Source organism: Schistocerca piceifrons, chromosome 5, assembly GCF_021461385.2.
Source record: "Schistocerca piceifrons isolate TAMUIC-IGC-003096 chromosome 5, iqSchPice1.1, whole genome shotgun sequence".
Classification (NCBI taxonomy): Eukaryota; Metazoa; Arthropoda; class Insecta; order Orthoptera; family Acrididae; genus Schistocerca; species Schistocerca piceifrons.
Genome location: NC_060142.1, coordinates 156,788,662 through 156,807,509, shown reverse-complemented (window position 1 = coordinate 156,807,509; position 18,848 = coordinate 156,788,662). Strand labels below are relative to the sequence as shown.

General features: G+C 37.8%; 1 protein-coding gene across 2 annotated transcripts in view; it reads left to right on the top strand.

The window, feature by feature from the left end:
* LOC124798386 overlaps nucleotides 1-8,730 on the top strand; it is a 38,983-nt gene extending 30,253 nt beyond the window's left edge. For both annotated transcript variants that reach the window (XM_047261759.1, XM_047261758.1), the window contains exons 2-4: nucleotides 3,516-3,603; nucleotides 5,788-6,018; nucleotides 8,234-8,730. In XM_047261759.1, the coding sequence (XP_047117715.1) occupies nucleotides 3,516-3,603; nucleotides 5,788-6,018; nucleotides 8,234-8,350 (436 nt within the window). In that variant the 3' untranslated portion in view covers nucleotides 8,351-8,730. The remainder of the gene's footprint in view (nucleotides 1-3,515; nucleotides 3,604-5,787; nucleotides 6,019-8,233) is intronic.
* The last annotated feature ends 10,118 nt before the right edge of the window (nucleotides 8,731-18,848 follow it).

Genomic DNA, 18,848 nt, shown 5'->3' with positions numbered 1-18,848 from the left:
ATCTTCTAACCTGTTGTTAAGACATTGTCCATTCCATCTGACAGAACTACAAAGTTGTCAGCAAATGTCGAAGTTTTTATTTCTGATTATTTCCATATTTCTCCTTTGTTTCCTTTACTGCTTGCTTAGTGTACAGATTGAGTAATGTGGGGTAGACAACAACTGTGTCTCACTACCTTCCCAACTACTGCTCCCCTTTCACAATCTTTGCCTCTTTTTAATTGCACAGGTACAAGCTGCTCTGTATTTTATCCCTGTTACCTTCAGTATTTCATAGTGTATTCCAGTCATTGTCAGATCAGTTTCACGTCACATGCTGCTATGTTTCCCCAAAACCCAAACTGATCTTCCACAACTTTAGCTTATATCAGTCTATCCATGCTTGGGTAAATAATTTGCCTCATTCTTTTGCAACCATGGTGTATTAAACTGATTATAGGGTAATATTCAAATCTCTAAGCACCTTCCCTCATTTGAACGGGAATTATAACACACAACAGTCTGAGGGTTTGTCATCTGTTTTATATATCTTGCATACTAGGTGGAATAGTTTTGTCATGGTGTGTTCTCCCAAGCTTCTCAGTAATTTTGAGATAATGTTGTTTACTCCAGATACCTTGTTTCAGTTTAGAAATTTCAGTTTTCTATCAAATTCCTCCAACTTATAACATCTGCAGCGTCATCTTCATCTTCTTCCTCTTCCCTTTCCATAATATTGTCTTCAAATTTCTTTCCTTTATGTAGCCTGTCTATATATTCCTTCCACATTTCAGACTTCCCCTTGCTTAGTACTTGCTTGCCATCTAAGCTTGATATTCCCACAGCTGGTTCTCATTCCTTGAAAAGTTTCTTTAATTCTTCTGACATCTGTTTTGACCATAATCATTCATAATTCTTCATATTTGTGTTTGTCCTTTACCCTGCATTGCCATTTTTCGCTTTGTCAATCTCATTTTCTAGCTGTCTGTATCTTGTTTGGCCTAATTAACTATCTGTGTTATTATATGTTCTGCTTTCATAAACTAGATTCAATATCTCATGTTATCCAAAGATTTTTTACTGGGTCTTGTCTTATTGCTTATCTGATCCTATGGTGCGTTCACAGGTTTCTATCTCAAAACCACCCATTAGTCTTCTGTTGTATATCTTTCCCTTGTTTCAGTCTATGGTTGCCACATGCACCCTCTGAAACACTCAACAATTCTGGTTGTTTCAATATGACTGGACCATATCTCCTTAATTTAGTACCTGTCTGCAATTTCTTTAGTTTTAATTTGCAATTTATAATCAAGAAATAATGGCAGAGTCCACATCTGCCACTGGAAATGTTCTGGAATTTAAAATCTATGTCCATCTGAAACTGTCTGGTGTCTCCAGTCTCTTCCATATACACAACCTTCTTTCATGGTTCTTGAACCAAATGTTTTCAATGATTAAACTGAGAGCTCTGTGCAAAGTTCTACTAGGCAGTTTACTTTTTCATTCCTTTCCTTCAGTCCAAATTCTCATAGTATGTTTCATTCTCTTCCTTTTTCTACTATCAAATGTCACTCACTCATCATGATTAAATTATCATCTTCTTTAACAGTCCAAATAATTTTCTTTATCCCATCATGTATTGTTTCAATCTCTCCATCTGCGGAGCTGTGGTACAGTTGGCGGGAGAGGATACCTGACAGTTGACAGTGCTGTTGCCAGCTTTCAACTGTGAATAACAGATGGTTGCTGGCCATTGGAAATATCAGGGGTCTTCTCTTGCTTAAATCAACCACAGCAATCGGGCACTCTAACTGTATCTTATCTGCAGTTTATGTATTTGAAAGGCATAATTTATTGTGAAATTTTGGTAAGATTTACTGTCCTGTATGTAGTGAAGCATGTAATTTCATCTTTGTTGTAAAGAGTGACAGCTCTGTGATGTCTACTTGATTTTGGAGTTTAGTTTCAGGTTTTAGCTTTGGCATTTAAGTGCATGAGAATGACCAAAATGCTAGGAGGTGATGATTCTAGGTAATTTTCTTGATAACCTATCATCAAGTAAACCAAATATAACTGTCACTGCTGAGCAGCCTAGAACTTCAACATAATGTTCAGAATTATTAATCCACTCTTTTCCTCATGTACATCAAACTTGACCCCATTCAAAAGTTATCGTTCTCAACATACACATGCTCAGTAAATACCTTTTCTCCCTCCTCTGCTGCGAAACTAAAGTACTGTAGGATAAAATTACTTCATTTAAATATTAGTAAATTGTTTCAGTACTTTTTAATAGAATATGGAATAATATTTCCAGCTCTCTTTCTACCTTCTTGTTAGTAGAAAACTGTGTAACATCTCTAGAACATCAGAACAGATGCTACACATCGTAACTAGTGTCAGGATACAAATTTCAATGAATAATTTACACGGAGCACACAGGGACAGTGCATAAACATCAATGAGTGTTACGCCTCAGCATGTGGTGGCTAGTGATGAGCTGTATATGGTAGTGTGGCCCATCTTCTAAATCATTCACAGTCTCCTGCATTCACCTGTCGCTTGATAGGGAAAGAATACTATTTTTGTAGTAACATGATACATGCATACTGTGAAACATAACACACTTTATTAAATTATTTTTATGCTTGTGTTAGACTGGTGATGACAGGCAGTGAGTGCCGCTAATAACCTCAAGACACTACAATAGTAGAAAATTCTAAATAAAATTGTGAACCTAAGTTGATGCCTTGCATAGTCTCAGCCGAAAAATTAATGCAGTATAGTTAAATAAATTGGTATCATAATATTTATTTGGAATTAATTTTATCATGTAGGAAGATGTATAAAGGGTAGTCAAATGAAAACAAGACAGATGGGAAAAAGTAAGTAAAATATTTATAAATTCAAAAATAATCACCACAACTGTTAATACATTTATTCCACTGAGAGACAAGGTGATTAATGGCTTCATGGAAAAATGTTTGCCCTTGGCCACAGAGTCGTGGCTGCTCCCAGGTGTGCACCTCTTCATCTGAAGCAAATTGATGGCCACAAATCTGTGTCTTCAGGTCTAAAAAATATGTAAATCGCATGGGGAGAGATATGGACTGTTTGGAGGATGCATAAGGACTTCCCAGAAAAATTTCTGCAACTTACTCGAAATACCTTGGCAACATGCGAGCCTGCCTGATTTCATTCAGCTGCAGATGTGCACACATTAGTACAATCACGGTTCTGTAGGCAATCACAAATGTTTTTCCATGAAGTCATTGATCATCTTGTCTCACAGTGGGATAAATGTATTAACAGTCATTATGGCAGCTGCTTTTGAAACAGTAAACAGTTCAGTTATGTTCTTTCCATCTGTCTTGTTTTCATTTGACTACCCCTTATAGTAACAGTATTACATAAATTTTGAAATATGTTTTTTTTTAGTATTGTATGTATCACTTCATTCTATATTGAGATTTGTTTTCTATGTGTTCAGATGGGTTGTAAACCCAAATTATTTATAAAATTTTAACTTTTTTCAGCTTTGAATACAACCCAAAATCAGTAGATGCTGCCGAAAAAAATGTGGAACATTTTCAGAATTTTGCAAATCAAGGTGAAATACCAAAAGTGAGTATTTTGTGGTGGATGACACAGTAATACTCAGTTATAGATTTCTAGACCATAATATGAGTTTATCTGTATTTTTTGAATGGTCTGGTAGAATTTGAACAATAATTAAGAATGGATAGTCAATTTAATTTGTTTGCAAATTACTTATTTCATCATTATATTGTGCGTAATGCCATTTATAATGGATTGACAGTGTTGTGACTGGGTTACTTTCATTGTAGGTTTATAATCAGAATATTGATTTCTTAGATCTTAAAGATGAAAAAGCTACTCTCAGCAGATAGTAACTTTTGAGTCACAAGGAAAACTCTTTGGTTCCAAATTTTTTGCAAACTGCTGTGATCAGGTGATTCAGTACATTAAAATTTGGTGAATTTGAAGCTGTTTTTGCATTCAAAACATTAAAATAGAAGAATGGAAGAAGTTGAGCATATCAAGAAGGATGGAGGTAATGAACAGACAGACAGTAAAAATACTAATAGTAATAGTTTGCTGAAGTATGTATGACAGTTTCCTCTATCTGTAATGACCTTCATTGCTTTTAGTGACAATGCAGGGAGTCAGAACAAGAACAAAAACATCAGTATGTTGTGGATGTATATCATGAAGCACATCTCACTGAAGACTACTGGCCACAAGTTCCTCACTTCAGGCCACTCCTGTATGTTTCCTAAGACTGTTGTCAATGATGACACGAATGTTGAGTCCATTGACTTAACACGGTCAAACCAAAGATGCCCAATCTCAGAGATAATACAATTGAATGTGCTGTTACCACCTGCCATATCAACAGAGAAATGTGAGAATATGCAGCAGTTAATACCATTTGTGCCTCCAATTTACCATCCTACATTTACAAATATCAAGCACAAATCAAAAACATCTGTTTCCAAACAATACAGTAGATCACCAGCAAGTGGATGGCCAAGTGCACAATCTACTAATGTGGTGCCTTCTGATGATGCCATAGGGGACTCAGATTATACATTATGGTTAAAAAGCTTTTTGCAATGATATCTTTGCATAAAAATTTCTCGGTTCACTTGCTGCATCAGATTCGGATAAAAGTTCGGGATTTGATAATATCCTCCATTGTCTTCATCAGGGACCAAAACTGACAAAGCTAATGGAGGATATCATCAAAAGCTGGGAATTTTATCGGAATTTGGCATGAGAAGTGAGCCGAGAAACTTTTATACCGAAATAGACATTTCCTGTAATAAAATTAAATGGGAGTCTTTGTATATGTATGACCTAAGACTTTCCTTGGAAATTTGTGTTTCTGCATGTAACAACAGTGTTTATTCATTTGCGTTATCCTCTCCATTATACGTATAATCAGTAAAAGTTATGTGTATGGATTAATGTAATACGTGAAAATGGGGCAAAATATTGTATAACATTGTTGTTCATTTTATACCCAATATTAATGAGGTTCAAAGGAATGCAAGTGATGTCCTTGGAGGCAGAGGGGTGTAACTGCTACTGGGAAAAACATTACTGAGCACAACATTCTGAATTTAATTCATTTATATTGTATGTGTGTAGCTTCATTAATAATCACTCCACGTGATGGTTATTGTAGACAGTGTAAAAAATAGACATAAATTCTAATTTAGATACAAACTTTGGAACGTATTTACTCAGAATCATGATTTTGTCACTTAGACTTTTTTGCTTTTAACAACTTCAAATATTTTCATCATTATAGTCACAAAAAGTCATGTAATATAAGCTAGTCTTTCGAACTTATCTCTAAAGTGCTACTTTAATTGCATTATGGAAGCAACATGAATGATCTTTTGTCTAGCACATGCTTTTAATCTGCCAGGAAGTTTCAAGAATAAAGATATCGGTTTTAGTCTATGTTAACCTGGCAACTATATTGTACCTTATTTTATTGGTGACAAACAAAAAAACAATTTTACTTTATTTAAGTATCCTTTAAAATAATCAGAAGTATTAAAAATTGGACCTATATCACCATGCTTTACTATTTGACAGAAAGTGAAGCAAGCAATATTCATAATGTGATACTGAGAATAGCATTGTAATGTCAAACTGAATTATTTTTCATAACTGCCTAATTTAATTGAATAATTTGTAAACAAGGTTTTATTGCTATAGGTATGCAAATGAAATATTCAGTGGTGTAGTTCGATAACCTATACTTTATTTCAGGATGCTCCTTTGAGAGCCAAAGTCTTGAATTTGTTAGAAGCTGCCGCAACACACAGCACAGAAGCGCATAAAACAGGTGGCACCTATGGTAATGAGGATTGTCACTATTTTCTGGACATAGATGTAGCTGTCCTTGGAACAGATCCAGAAAGTTATGCAGAGTATACTAGTCTCATTCGCAAAGAATATGAATTTTTACCAGACAATACGTACAAAAGTTTGCGACTGAAGGTATGAATTATTCACTGTATATAATTCCTTTTTTGTCATTTGCAGTTCATATTTCATTGTCTTTTGTGCAAGTATGTTTACTCAGTTAACAAAACATCTTAAATACTGGTACGTGACTTAAAAGGTACAGAAAGCAGGTGATATTCATATTTACTATCAGTATGGGTGACAACTTGGCCAGTAACAACTTATATATCCCAACACGAACCATCAGGATTTAGGGATGTTAGTTTTCCTTAGGAGATGAGGCAGTAATAATGAATGGTTGCTGAATAACAGTCTTTAGGCCCTATACCTCATACAGTTATATTGACAACTTAGTAGTTCTCAAAATGTTTGACATAAATAATAAGTGGTTGAGTACTGGTGAATCATCTACTAATCTCTATCTTCCTCTGCATTTTGATGAAATAAGTCTTTCTAGTATTCCAGCAGGGATGTGCATAGGGCAAGTGTGACTCAAAGAGTGTAAACCATGTGATGAGGAAGTAGCTCTACATTTTGGGGATGGAACTGACAGAAAAGCAGCATTCCAGATAGGGACATAAATATTAAATTCAACTTGTTCACAAATGATGATATGTCATATTGAAAGCTGTATTTACTAAGAAACTATCCTGAGGCTACCAGAATGAAACCATGGGTTACTAAAGGCATCACAGTATCCTGTAGGATGAAAAAGGAATTTTCTGCATCATCATGGTTATCTGAAAATCCTGTAAAAAGTAGTGCTGTAGAGTATATTGTATTGTTTTAAAACGAGTTTTTAAATCTTCAAAACCTTATACACCATATATTAAATAGACAACTCTTGACAACAATGGAAAAATGCTTGGGGATTTTAAAAGGGAAACTGGGACAAGAATAGAGTGTGATTCTAATAAAGAAATAAGTTGTTGCTATACAGTACAATGCTGACACAGTTTCAAATGTCAGCAGTTATTTTATTGGCAGTATGAGAAAAAAATTACTGTAAGGGTACTGTAAAGGAGGCCATAGATCTTCCAGAGAAGTCAGGTTGCAATAAAATAATTCTACTGCACATAACTACTCTAAAATTCTGTTCCCTCCATGTTTCATGGTTCTGTTTGTAGAACAAATTGGGGTGTATTTTACCAGTACTTCAGAAATTATTTAAATAGGTTTATTTCACACATTTTATACTAACATAATTTACAGGCATTTCCTCATACTTCTTAGCTATACGTATGTCTTTAAATGTTAATTAACCACATCCTTTTAGAACAGTATTTAAGCATAATTTGTTACTCTGATTATATGTAAACAATAAAAGCTCGTATCTTATCTTAAATAACTTTCAAATTATATCATGTTAGATAAGATCAAATACATTCCTTTAATCTGGAAGCTTAGTAATGTAACCCTCTGACTGCTTTAAACATGTTTGCTATTTGCCTTGTTGTCACTGCATCATTATCAGTAATCTGCCTGTTCACTTGCTAAATGCCTTGTGCTTCATCTGCTGCCTGCAGTTCTGTTATACACCCAGCCTGCCCTGCTCTGTCCTGAATATTTCATGGAGTGCCCATCAGTGATTCCTTCTATTGCTCTTAGTCAATGCCGATACAACATAAGTACAATGAATGTGTAAGTTATTTAGGTGTTTAAAGTTTCTGACTTCAAAGCTTCTTTGCAGATGAATTTGGGTGCAAACTCACAGTACTGTTAAAACTATTTTATCACCTAAGAATTACATATTTACAGTAGTATTCAACACAATTTTAGTAGTCTCTGATGAAAGTGACACAGTCTTTAGATTCATCTAAGTAGTTATGATGTTTTTATTGATCAGAACGTTCTATTACATAATTTACAAGTCAAGAGCTGTAAGACAGATTTCTCTTACTGAATCTCTGTTACTGCATACCACCATGAAATACATTCTTTGTAATTTCCTATTGCTGCATGACAAGGCCATTTTGCCTAACATTATGAGTCCAGGTCAGCCAGCCATCCGGGCTGTTGCTCCTCCATCTACTGGAAAGAGTTTTTTATAATTCAGAAATAACACATTTTCTTACTTTGGAGTTACAGTTGCACCTTGAACTGCTATTGATTACTGATAACAGTACCATTGCAAGCCTGATCGCAGAAATTATATATATTAGGAGTGTGTCCTGAAATGTTAATTATCTATTCATTTGTTCCCAATTAAATATGATTATATTGCTGATAGTACTTTTACTATTTCTAGATTCTTCAGAGTTTCTTGCTGATCCCAAATATATATGCCACAAAGGAGTTTCGTGAAAAATTTGAAGCACAGGCAAAGGAAAATATTCGTAAAGAGGTTGAAAACTTGAAAAGCTGAGCGTATTGTTAAAGAAATGTGTACGCTATTTCTCATGTTGTTAAAAGTATCCTTTAGTTTTCTAAATAACAAGATATCTGTGAAATAGAATATATACAGTTGAGTATATATCTTTTGTATTGAACTAGAGATGTAATGTTGCTTTGTTATTCTAAACAATTATTAGTTTCTTTGGTCAATGTAAAATAAAAATTAATCATTACAAAGAAAAAAGAAAGTAACAAAAGACTGCTGTAATGTGACATTTATAGTTAATAGACATTTTCTCCAAATATTTGCAGTCTATTAACTGAGTTTATATCATACCTCTCTATACAACTTGTCATTGAACTGTGCTTGTGAAAAAAATTATACAGAATGTCATTATCATTTAGAGTATGCTTAATAAAAAAGGAAAGAAAACACTGATTTTGATCATGTCATTGATAACATTTATTCTTAAATGACCCCTCTCTTGTAAGTATTTGTATCCATCCAATCCATCTCCAAATCTTAGTGAGTGTTTCTAATTAATTAAATTGTGTTTGTTATTACTGTTAATAGAAACCTTTGTCAATGTCGATGTCGACTTGAAGGATGACTGTATCACTTCCTCTGTCCACATCAGACCTACCAAGCACCAACAATACTTCAACTGTCACAGCTGGAAGCAGTCCCTATCCAAATATACTAAGGGTCTCACCTTGCAAACCTTGTCCAGAAATAGATCTTCCACACCTTGTCTCCCCAGTTACTTACCCTCCCCCATATACCCACTGTCCACTCACAAAGAAGCGTTCCTCCCATAACTCACTTCAATGCAGGACTGGAGCAACTGAATCATTTCCTCTGCATGGGTTTTGACTACCTCTCATTGTTCCCTGAAATGAGCAATATTCTACCCACCATCCTCCCCACCACTCACACAATGGTATTATGCCATCCACTCAACCTGCACAATATCCTTGTCCATCCCTACTCAACCTCTGTCCCAACCCCTTGCCCCATGGCTCATATCCCTGCAATAGACCTAGATGAAAGACATGTTCTGTACATACTCCCACTATCATATACTCCAGTCCTGTCTCAGGTATCTCCTAGCCCATCAAAGGTAGGCCACCTCTGAAAGCAGCCATGTGATCTACCAGCTTAGCTGCAACACTGTTCTGTATTTCACATGGGCATGACAACTAACTGTTTGTCTGTGTGCATGAGTGGCAACCACCAAACTGTGTCCAAGAGATAGTTGGACTACACAGTTGTTAGGTGTGCTGCCCAACTCAGTATGTTTCACTTTGACAACTGCTTAACAGCCTGTGCCATGTAGATTCTCCCCCCCCCCCCCCCCCAGCACCTGCTTGTATGAACTGTGCAGGTGGGAACTCTCCCCACAACTTATCATTAGATCCCGTATCTCCTTAGGTCCCACCCTCCACTAATGCCTGCCATCCACCTGCCTATCTTCTTCCCCGTTCCCACTCCAATATTGCACACATCTACTATCCTGCCAAAGCACCTGCATAGACATTTCCACTTTTCTCCTCTCCCCCCCCCCCCCCCCCCCCCCTCACTCTTCTCTCCCACTTCATCACATCCTTCTGATGCTGCACCTAGCAAGCCTATCCTGTCTCCACCACATTCCTGCATGCTCCCGCCTCTACTTTCCTGTCCCCCTCTCTGTGCCCCCACCTCTTCTACATCCCTAGTACCCACCCCACCAAAGGCTGCTGATCACTGCAGATGCAGCCACACTTGGGCCTTAGAGTCTGGAGACGACAATGGCCATATGTGTGTAAGATGCATTTGTGTGAATGTGTTTTTTCTACATCTGGTGAAAGACGTAGTCAGATATCTGAATATTTCTAGCATTGTTTCTCATTGTACCTGTCTGCGACTCAATGCCTCCTACATGGTGAGCAGCAGTCTATCATTTCCACTTTCCATATTGTCATTATTCCATCCATGATTTTCCATTGTTGCCTTTACTAACTTCATGTAGGGTAAGACAATATGTGGGCTGTAGAGAGAGAGAGAGAGAGAGAGAGAGAGAGAGAGAGAGAGAGAGAGAGAGAGAGAGAGAAAAGAAGAAGAAGAAGAAGAAGAAGGAAAGATTGAATATCTTTATGATTTAAGGTTGACTTTTGTAACCCTCCCCAAACCCACCCCATCCCCACCCCCACCCTCCACCAATGTCTGAACAAAGATTGCCTGTGGTTTCCACTAAACTGTACTTACAAAGATTGATGTTGAAATATCAACATATAAATGTGCACCTAACAAAATTGTGATGTTAATGTAAAGACAGTTTCTGACAGGTAGGAAATGAAAAGGAATTTTACCTTCATGTTTTCCTTAATCAGTGACTGCTCTTCACGTAAAGGTATCATCAACCCAAAGGTTGGTTTGAACACCACAGTACTTTACTACGCATATTCCTACTGGAGGTTGTATGACATTGTCTTCCTACAACCTTTGAACTGACTTACCTAGCCAGTTATAGGTGGATCTACAGTTTAAAAGTGAACTACAAACCTCAGTGCAATTTGATATTTTTATCTTTAACACAAATGTTGCCAGAGGTGAAGGAAGTGATCAGTAATTGACGAAAATCTTAGAAATGACCTTGGATTTAACACAAGACATTAGGATGCACAGTCTGCACTGTACCAGTGAGCCAACAAGTCACTTGTTCTTCGTGTATGGTGTTACATATACAGAGTTATTCATAAGTAGATCTGGGGATTCAGAAGACTTCCATGTTAGGACTACAAGACAAACTGTGATGTTTCTTTGGCTGGTTATCATGATATAGAGTGGCAATCAGTCCCTATAGCTCTGTACTAACCAGTTCACCTATCACCACTGTGACTTTTATTTAACCATCAATTAATAAAATATATAATTAATTAACACACTAAAATACAAAGACCTACCGGTAATCCTCAAATGTCAAATAACATGACAACCATACATACTAATTATATAACAGAATATCTAAAATAGGCTATCAGTTCTCTAATAATCAGTGTCACCGCAGCTATGGTAGCATGCATTTGGGTGGCTGTGTATGAATGTTTGTCTTCATGCCAAAGGAAGAGCCAGAGCTCCAAAACTAGTTAATACTGTCTTCTTTTATTTATCTCTGTGTCACACATGAGTCATTCAGGGATTAGGAAGGAGTGATAGATTTAAGAGGAGGAGGTATTCCGGTGACATTGGAATAAGTGAAGATGCATCCAAGAAAGGCATTGTAAGGGTGATGACTGGTAGAGTGGTACAGTTCCCATTTTGGGCTGTTAGCAGTGTAAACAGTTTTCACCTATTTCGGTTTTGTGTTGCATAGTTAGTAGATGGGTTTCCATGTTATTTCCCATTTAAGGATTAGGCCTAGGTATTTGTAGCGTGTTAATTAATTAGATATTTTGTACATTGGTGGTTAAGTAAAAGCCGCAGTGGTAGAAGCTACAGTTGATATATCGTATAATAATTGCCCCTGTTTTGGAAGATTCATCTTGGGAAGCCACTGATTGCGATAGTAGGTGAACTGGTTGGCATGCAACTGTAAGGAGTGTGGGATATCTGCAGGGTAGGTGGTGTCACCAGCTTACTGTGGGAGGTGGAAAGGAGGAGATTTAGACATGTTGATAGTTTAAAGATGTATAGGAATGGAGAGAGAACACAGTCAGGATACACCTGGAGCAGGACGAAAGATACAGGAATTTGTGTTGTTGACATTGACAAAGGACGGACAATTAGGTAGAAAGGAAGTAATAAGATGAATGTAGTTAACTGGAAACACACAGATGTGGGCACTGAAGAGGAAACGGTAAAAGCCAGAGGCTTACTAAAGGCCATGACTAATGTATGACAGCCCTGTCAAGGCTGGGGATGTGATATTTCCTGTGGTGGAGGAAACCACTATGTGAGAGTCAGGAAATAATGCCACCACTTTTGCCAGGACGCAGGTTGAGTGTGTTGGTGGTGACTGGAAGCAATTGGCGGACAATTAATAAGACATCCCTGACTGAATCAGACTTTTATTCGTGGATGATACAGAATTGTGGTCACTGCTGGAGGAGAATCCGTCAAGACTTGTGTAATGTTAGTGGGTTACAGAACTCGGCAGGTACACCTGGGCAGCAGTGTGCGTCTGTCAGCTGGACAATCATAGTCGGTAAGAGTATGTGCCATGACTAATGTATGACAGCCCTGTCCAGGCTGCTGGCCCACCTTGAGCTGCTGAATACAGCACAGGAAATATGATAATCAGACCGTTAGCCTGCAGCACGATTCATGTTGAGCCATATTCTCACCTTGTGTGGTCATGAGCATCAATGCAAGCCTTCAAACACTGGTGCACGGCAACAGATAGAACGGTTCACCCCATGTCAGGCTTGAACAGGTGCCCTGCTAGAGGGATGGTCACTAGCAGTATGTAGTCATCCCACCAGAGAGGTGGCCACCAGCACTGTGTATCAGTCAGATGAGACCCAGTGGTATGAAGGTGCTAAGTCCTGTGCGTACTGACCCTAGCACAGGTGATTACCTGCTGCTACTTTAGATGAGGTCCTTTGGTAGATAACTGGATACTTCTTACAGCTGTGCAGTAGTCCCATCTCAAAATCAGCAGCTGATGGAGTCAGTGGTGGCTGGTGCCATGAACACATGTTGATTTGGTTGTGCACAGAGATCATAAGCAAACACCTGAGAATGAGAGACTGATGTGGAGTGGTAATTATGATTGTCTCCTGGCCAGTACTTCTCCAGTAGCAGCACCCCACCCTGAAAGACACAACAGGCCTTAGAAGCTTGGTGTCCCCATTGGGTGGTGATTACTTCATATGTAGTTAAGACAGCCCCTGAAGCAGTTCAGCCAGAGCTGTTGTGTTCTCCAACTTTGCCCTTAAGATGTGTTGACTAGCTTTGTCAGCTTCCTGAAAGAGTGCTCTTGTACTCTGAATATGTCTTCTTACTTCATAGTGCATGGTCACCACTAGGATAGCACCTCTCTCCCAATGATGTCATTTCACTGATTTGGTGCCAGGCAGTTCAGTGCTCCAGTGTAGGGGTGTGGCACTACTCTCTGAAGAAATCTGACCTCCGGATTTGTACCTTTTTAAATGTCTGGACAAAAACACTGAAGTTAACAAGTTGACATAATAATACAAAAGTATAGAAGTTTCCTCCTCTCTGTCTTACTCAATTGGCCACATGGTACATTGGCTGTTCCTTAGTGTATGTTATGTTGTGTAAAACACTAATACAATAAAATCACCAAAACTTTTCTTTCTCGGCAAATTCCCTTAACAAATCATTTAACAGAAAATAGTTCCAACCAATTATTCCTCATACTTCATATCCCTCCTTGTTTACCAGGTAGCTTATTAAATTCTATTACATTCCCTATGGGTTACCCAGTCCATTGGTAGATGATGAAGTGGGAGTTCACGGGGCTGTGTCGTTTTCTTCCAGAGGTAAGTGAAGGTCACACAAAGCAAAATCAGAGTCACTCCCATACCAGAGAGTGAGACACTTGGGATCTTAATTTTACTGTGCTGCCTATCATGATACTACTGTACATGTTGAAATCTTTGCTCAGCACTAGTATGTCCATTCTGCAAAGCTGTAAAATCCGAGTTTAGGAGATCTGATTTCAAGGTGTCATGTAAATAGGGCAGATTCTGGGTTGTATGTGTGCCTAATAGCCTTTGTGACCAATACAACAAAGGTTGTATCAGGTTTATTGTGTTTTTTCCAGTGTAGGTGAGGGGGAGATGGAATGTCATACCTGCTGTCACAGGTCATAGCATTGACTAGCATTCCACTATTCTGTGATTCTAACCTTGTATTCCTCTGGGTTATCCCTGTTTGCAACAGCTTACTGTCGCTACCTCCAGAATAAACACAGAGTAAACCCAATGTACACCAACACTGTGTGTGTGTGTGTGTGTGTGTGTGTGTGTGTGTGTGTGTGTGTGAGAGAGAGAGAGAGATATCAGCACTTCCCTCTGGCACCCTATCACTACTGTTTTACCCAAGAATAACTGCATTTCACATGTTCATGTGCCAGTCTGGACCATCCTGGATGGGCATTTCACGATTCTCTCCAACACAAGTGTAGCTCATCTGTTGGCATCAATATATAGTTTCCCCTCTCTTTTAGGAGACTATCAGCAGATCCTGCATAAAAATTTGCACATGGTTCTCCATTTCACCAGATGAGAGTAGATCATGAAGTACTAGTAATGTGCATTCACACTTGTCATGTGGAACTGAACCAGTACACAAAACTTAGCTCTGTCAGCATTAATCTTGATGATTGACATGTGATACAACAATGAGAAACTGTGTTCTGTTGGTTTTACTACGTGCTGCAGCTCTGCCATTAATTCCTGCTACACCTCCTGTAGGCCTGTGGTGCAAAGGAACTAAGTTGTCTACATGCAGTTCCCAGCACAGGCCATTGCCTGCCACTAGGAATGTAATGGGGGTAGCAACATGGGACTTAGTTGTCCATGTATCACATGATGTATTGCCTCCTGCAATGCTGTCACCTCTACCTTCGCATCACCTAGGCTGTCTGCCAAGGATCACACAACTTTGCTACAGCCATTCTCCCATCCAGTAAGTTACATCGAGTTTGTGCTTTGTCCAGATTTCAATTAATTATTCCCATACTCATCTTCATGTATCCTGTTAGCTCTGTGGTCAATTTCTGTATCACTCTGGTGTTAAGGAACACATTTTTCTTGAACTGTGTGGTGTGCCATTCCACAGATGCTCTGTCAGTATCTGTTACTCCTCTTACTTGTACCAGTGTATTATTTAGGCCGACCGGAGTGGCCGAGCAGTTCAAGGCGCTACAGTCTGGAACCGCACGACCGCTACGGTCGCAGGTTCGAATCCTGCCTCGGGCATGGATGTGTGTGATGTCCTTAGGTTGGTTAGGTTTAAGTAGTTCTAAGTTCTAGGGGACTGATGACCTCAGCAGTTAAGTCCCATAGTGCTCAGAGCCATTTGAACCATTTTTTTGTATTATTTAGTACCTGATTTGCCTTCATCTAACCATTCCCTCTTCCATAGTAACAATGTATGTGGTGCTAAATCCGTCACTTGACACAATGGATTCCCAAGTTGCTTATATCAGAGTCACAACCCTGATACTCTGAGACGCAGATCAGTGCGATATGATGATTGTTGACACACAAGTTAACATTTTACTGATAGTAAAATGGACATGGTCTGTTATTCCATTTAATTTAGAGTCGAAGGGACTAGTTTTTAGCTTCCAAATTTGCAGTATGTGGCATATCTGCTTAGTCAACTCGGACATAAAGTTGGTGCCTTGATCTGTAACTATTGTGTTGGGAATGCCAACCTTTAATAACCAATTGCTCACCATGGCCTGTGCCACAACACTTGCTTGTTGATTTGGGATTGCCAAGATTGTGACATAATGGTAAAATTGGTCTTTGATGGTTAACACATAGTGCCTACCTGTCAGTGTTAAGTTGAATGGACCCAAAGTGACCATTGCATTATTTAAATGACTTGGATGCCTCTGGTAATCTTTGGAGTGATTTATTTTTGTTTGTTTATTTTGTCCCTAAAAGTCGCTTTTTCAGTACATATATCGTACGCAGGCTATCTGACAGGAAACCTTTTTAACTATTGATTTTACAAACATCAAACATACATTCTTTAAATTTTTATAACAAACTGGATCTACAAAGTTAATAATTACAAATTTGATTAAGTACTGTATATTTATAACTTATTTATACAATTAAATATACGAATTACATTTTTCGTAGCATAAGATACTGTGAGACTGAATGTAGCAGTTTTGCAGAAGATAGACTGTCACAGACTTTTTGAAGTTCTGCAGTTCAGGAAGAGATTTTATGTGTCTTGATAATCTGCACGATAGACACCTTTTTGGCATAATGTGATGTTAAATTGACTAACATGTATGTCACTGTCTGGCCTCATACTGTAATCATGGACACTTGTTTTGAGGAAAAAGGTTTTCTTATCTCAGTATAATTTTTTTGACATGTATGACTACTTCCAGTACATAAATGCAGGGAAGGGGTAAAATCTTTAAAGAAAGATTTGTATGATTTTATGCTGCTCACTTGTTTCATTATTCTTATAACTGCTATTTGTTTGCTGGAAACTGTTACGGCCTAGTGTACGTTACCCAGAATATAATACCACACTTCTGTATTGAACGTACATGAGCAAATTATGCAGCCTAACTGTTTCTGCACTAGTATTGTTGCAAAGAATTCTTACTAAATAGATCATTTTTGCTAGTTTTGAATTTAGGAATGTCTTATAGAGCTGGATATGAATCCCAAGAAATTTAGTTTCAGTGACAGCACTAATGTTTTGATTATCTATACATGTTACTGGTTTAGTGCATTTCTATTTTGATTTGTGCTGAAATTCATGAGTAATGTTTTTCGGGATTAATTATTAGCCCGTTTCTGGTAAACCATTGACACTTCTTTCGTAATATCTTTTGCAGAGGCAGTAAGATTTTCTTCTTTACCTCCTTCAATCAATAGACTGGTGTCATCTGCGAACAATACTGGTTCCAAATCCCTAACGTGTAATGGGAAATGATTAATGTATACCAAAAAAAGAAAGGGACCTAAAATAGAGCCCCGTGGAACACCATGACTTAGTCTGCATCGTTTTGAAATGTGTACCTGAAGTTCATTTCCTTCCATGCACTTAATTTCAGTTACCTGAGAGTGATATTCCAAATATGATTTATTCCACTGATTTGGCACACCTCTTACACCATACTGTTCAAGCTTTCTCAAAAGCTTTTGTTATGTCCAAGAATAAACCTGAGATTTTTTTGTGGTTGTCCACTGTGTTTAAGACATGGTTTATCAGGTTGGAAGTGGCTGTTTTAGTTGACTACTGTAGTCTGAAGGTATGTTGATGTCTAGAAGTAATATTATTCTTGTTGAAGAATATTGTTAGTTGTGAAAGAAACACTTTTTCAGTAAGTTTCAAGAACCCTGACTGTAGTGACACAGGCCTTTAGTTACCCATACACTGTTGATCACCTATTTTATACATGAGTACTACTTTCATCATTTTCAGTTGGTGTGGAAAGACATCACATGATAAGAAGGACTTGCATATGTTTAATAAAGGAGAGAGTATATGTCTTCGTGTTATTTTTGTAATATAATCTGGAATATCATCAATATCAGTTGAATAATTACTATTCAGTGAATTGATGGTATTTAGGAGCTCTGTTGCACATATTAGAATGAGGAACATGGATATATTACTTATTTCAATAGATGAACGTTCTTTCAATGCTGTATTAGGTGGATTATCAAATTTTTCCATCACTGATTTTCCAGCAACAGTTGCATAATAAGAATTGAAGTAGTTTGCAACTGCCCTAGTCATAACATTTTTGACGACAGAATGTGTGAAGTTGGATTGCAACCTTCCCACTTCTTTTACACACGTTGACTTACTTGTTATGCACAGCCAATCTTCTTCTCTGGATAGCCAGTTACGTCAGCCTCCAAAAACTTCTTCTCTGAAGAATGATGCTAGTTAAAGGAATATATAAGACTCTCTCTTTACTTGTGAAATAAGTAGGTACTCCAAGAATAATTTTAGTTCACTGCCGGTATATTTCAACTTTCATAAGAACAAATTGTCTTTTCTCACATAAATATTTGACTTCTTGTAAGTCACCTGTGTCATCTCACATTAGACACAATTAAGACATATTTACTACAGAGATGGTTTAACAACCACAGAAATCATAAGCATGTCTTGCCTCCAGCAAGTTCAAGTTAAAAGTTATTAAAAATCTTTTTTTTCACTCAGTTGTTCATCACTAACAATAGTCACAGTTCAAAACAGCACAGAATAACACAGAAGTTCTTTGGTTCTGCCGTGCACTTTCATTATGACTTCCATGGACCAACCGACCAGTACTTATCGGTGCCATTTGACCACCGTGTCTACACTCTTCTCATGATAACCTTCAGACCTGCACACCAAGACAGGTGACGTGCAGTAGATAGGGTTCATTTCTCCCCACTCACATCTAAAATATTGTGTGTTCAAGATGGTGGAAGGCCGAGTGGTTCTAGAATTTATGTCGAAATTCTCGAAGCACTACACTAGGATCAGTGACATCTTGCCATTGTGCGCTATCACAATTTTTTTAGTGGGTTGTCTTCTTCCTCATAAGATCCTGCACAGCTTTCCACATGGATTTAGTTTTATTGGAGGGCTTCATAATATGTTTGTCATTTTCCTTAATTTTTGCCTCTTTTGTGACATGTTTCAAAACTAACTTGTATTTTTTGAAATAACAAAACAATTCTGGACTGCTGTCAGTTTTTGAGAGCAGATAAAGTTCCTGTTTTCTTTTGCATGATACTCTAATGCCTGATGTAATTCAGTATTTTAATCTGTCTGTAGTTTGCGATGATGACTAAGACCACCATGTCGTACACGTGGTACA